We start from the raw sequence: 3299 nt of genomic DNA on the forward strand, positions 1-3299 counted from the left end.
TAATTCCTGACCACCCATTTCATTGGCGCCCAACGTGATTGTACCTACAGTTCCTGTTTCCTGAAAAAACCCGTGAGTGAATATAATAGTGCACTAACATTTGCGATGTTGCTGCAGCAATAAGTGATATTTGGATTCGTTCATGCATTTTTTGTAAACTACTTTGAGTAACTTTCTATTGTGTTTTCATCTGGATTATTTAAAAAAAAAAATAGATTTTGTCAATTTTTTTAATTTTTTTTTATTTGTTATATGCTCATCAAGGTTATTATTTGTATATATTATATAAATTATAATGTATTTGGCTAAATTATGGAATTTCTTTTTCTTTAAGTCCTATTTTCAAGTTTCCATAATTTAAATTATCTAATCGAGTTAATTATCTTAAGTAAGCAACTTTTTACTTAAATGCTAAAATTTAATTTATTAAAGGTATTAATTACCTCCCTTTAATTTTTGGCCATCTTGAATTTCAAACTATAAATCAGAAACTCCTTAAGTTTGTACTTATAAGTTTCGCAGCTTTATTTTTTTCTGCCTCTTTAAATTTACTTAAAATTTATTTCTGAATTTGTTTTAGTTGATTTTCAAATTTGAATTATTTTTTTTAATTTTCTGAATTTTTTTTTATGGTTAAGTTGTTAGTATTATATATAATTTCATAGTACTAGCCTAGGTCTATTCCACTACATACATATACATATACATATACATATATACACTCTGCAAGTTTACATTTAATGTTATTTCAGGTTGCAATAATTGTTCATAGATTTAGTTTCATTTGCTAATTGCTGTTTGTCTATCAAGTATATACTTTTAATTTTATTATCAGTTTTCAAACTTAAGTTGATTCCATCAGGTAACTTAGTATAATGAAATTTATATTTCTATTGTCTTTAAATTAGTTTATCTCTATATTATTTTTCTTGATTGCTTTGTTTTTGCATGTATGCAAATAATAGTGTCTCGCGTTATTGATATTTTATACAGTGAATGTTTTTGTCCGTTTAGTTTATATTTTCGGGTTTTGCAACTTGTATTTTCAGTTTACCTGGTTTTTTTTAAGATGTCTGATTCTGAATCAGAGAATGTTGGAGGTGCCACAGGTGGTTCTGATGCTAATATTACCCTTTTGGACGTACGACCAAAACAATTTTTCTTTATCAACCAGTGACGGAGGAAATATTTTGGAATGTTTCAGAAAGTTAGAGGTTATTCCGGACACAGATTCTACGGAAAGTTTTATGCCATGGATGAAAGAGTATCTGGAGTCTACTGGACATCATGGAACAGATGATGTTGAGGTACCTTTAGAAGCTAGAGGTACTAGACCTAAGAGAACTAATCCTGTTAAGTTAGAGCTACCATCACAGATACAGCAACCAAAGTTACTTACGACGAAACATGACCCTTCTGCTACACCAACTACCAGCTTACCAACTACTGGCTTACATCAGGTACAGCATACAACCTTATCACCGAACCTACCAAGGATTTCAACATTTTCAGGTGATCCAACAGCTAAGAATGATACGTCTTTTGATATATGGAAATTTGAGGTTCTCAGTTTATTACAGGATAGTAGGTATAGTGAAGAGTCGGTACATATTGCTGTGGTGAAGTCACTCAAAGGTGAAGCTGCACGAGTTGCTATGCATCTTGGTCATCAAGCATCAGTTAGGTTGCTGATTAAGAAATTGTCAACTCGATTTGGTCTTCTTGAGGAAGGTCAAAGTTTATTATCTAAATTCTACAGCGCCACTCAACAACCAGATGAATCTGTTTCCAGTTGGGCTTGTAAGTTGGAAGACTTGTTGAATAAAGCATTATTAGAAAATGAAATTGATAGGTTATCATTTGATTCCAGGTTAAGAAACAAATTTTGGAGTGGATTAAGATCAGATCTTAAAGATAAGTCATAAATATGACCGTATCCAGGACTTTGACCATTTGTTGATTGAAGTTAGGAAAATAGAACAGGATTGTGGACTTCTTGCATCTACTTCTTCCAAACCCAAAGCTAGAGTTAATAGTGTGCAGAAACCAGACGATTCTCAAGACTCCGACTTAAGAGCAATGGTGGCTAGTTTAGCCAAATCGATGCAGGCACTACAGAAAAATGTCGAAGACATTCAGAGGAGAGACAGACCTCAAGCAACTAAATCAGATGCAAGAACATCATTAACCCCAAGACAGCTACCAACCTGTTATAGATGTGGACAAGAAGGGCACATAGCAAGAGGGTGTAGGATGCCGAAGAAACAACAGTGACTAGATGTCATTCCTGATGTACAGTTACCAGTCAAACATTCTAGTCGTTCAAAAGTTATTGGACATAGTAACATCACTGTGGTGGATATTTGTGGTGAACATTGTGCAGCCTTGTTGGATACTGGATCAACTATATCAACTATAGCTAAGTCATTTTTTAAGGAGTATCTGGAGACAAAGGATTGTACAATAGTTCCACTAGATGAAATCATACAAGTTGAAAGTGCTACAGGACATAATTTGCCGTATCTTGGATCTGTTTGTTTGAACCTTTCAATCCCAAGCTTTGACACTTCCAATGTGGATGGAATATTTCTTGTTGTCCCTGACACTGCTATCAATTCCACCACCCCATTACTTATTGGTACCAACATCCTGAAGCCGGTCCTCAACAAAGTTCTTGCGGATTATGGTCATAATTATCACATGACAGCTCAGTTACCAGAAACATGGACTATGACATTTCAGTGCATGAAGATGCAAGAAAATATCCTACACAACACAGTTGGTTTAGTAAAATTTTCAAAGCCCAAGTCCACAATTCTACATAGTAACCAGTCTGTTTGTTTGACAGGAAGGATAGAAAATTACACACTACTCGGAAGGCAACATGTACTTTTTCAGAAGTCATCAGTATCTAAACTACCATCTTATGTTGAGATTACACCTACTATAATGGAGGTTGATCCAGACGATTTGTGTACTCCAGTATTAGTGAGAATATCCAATTTATCATTATCTAAAGTGAGAATTTTCCCACAGTCAGTATTATGTGAGTTAGTTGCAGTAGACATCGTCAGAAAGCCCACCAGTAATAGCCTAACACCGACATATGAGTGCCAGCCGATAGAAAATAACTTCATGGATGAGATTGATTTTAGCAACACTGCATTGGAATCTAACCAACTACAAGAGTTAAAAGATTTTATTAAAAACTGGTCGTGTGTATTTTCACAGCATGAGAATGATATTGGATGTATAGATTTGGTAAGTCATGAGATCACACTGACAGACTCTATACCCAT

At 34.3% G+C, this 3299-nt stretch overlaps 1 protein-coding gene across 1 annotated transcript in view; it reads left to right on the forward strand.

The window, feature by feature from the left end:
* Positions 1 to 1091: 1091 nt before the first annotated feature.
* Positions 1092 to 3299, forward strand: part of LOTGIDRAFT_169947 (hypothetical protein) — a gene marked incomplete at both ends in the record, with an annotated part of 3794 nt that continues 1586 nt past the window's right edge. Inside the window, one exon of the mRNA XM_009068578.1 lies at positions 1092 to 1460. Coding sequence (XP_009066826.1) covers positions 1092 to 1460 — 369 coding nt within the window. The remainder of the gene's footprint in view (positions 1461 to 3299) is intronic.

This window comes from Lottia gigantea (genome assembly GCF_000327385.1).
Source record: "Lottia gigantea unplaced genomic scaffold LOTGIsca_91, whole genome shotgun sequence".
Classification (NCBI taxonomy): Eukaryota; Metazoa; Mollusca; class Gastropoda; family Lottiidae; genus Lottia; species Lottia gigantea.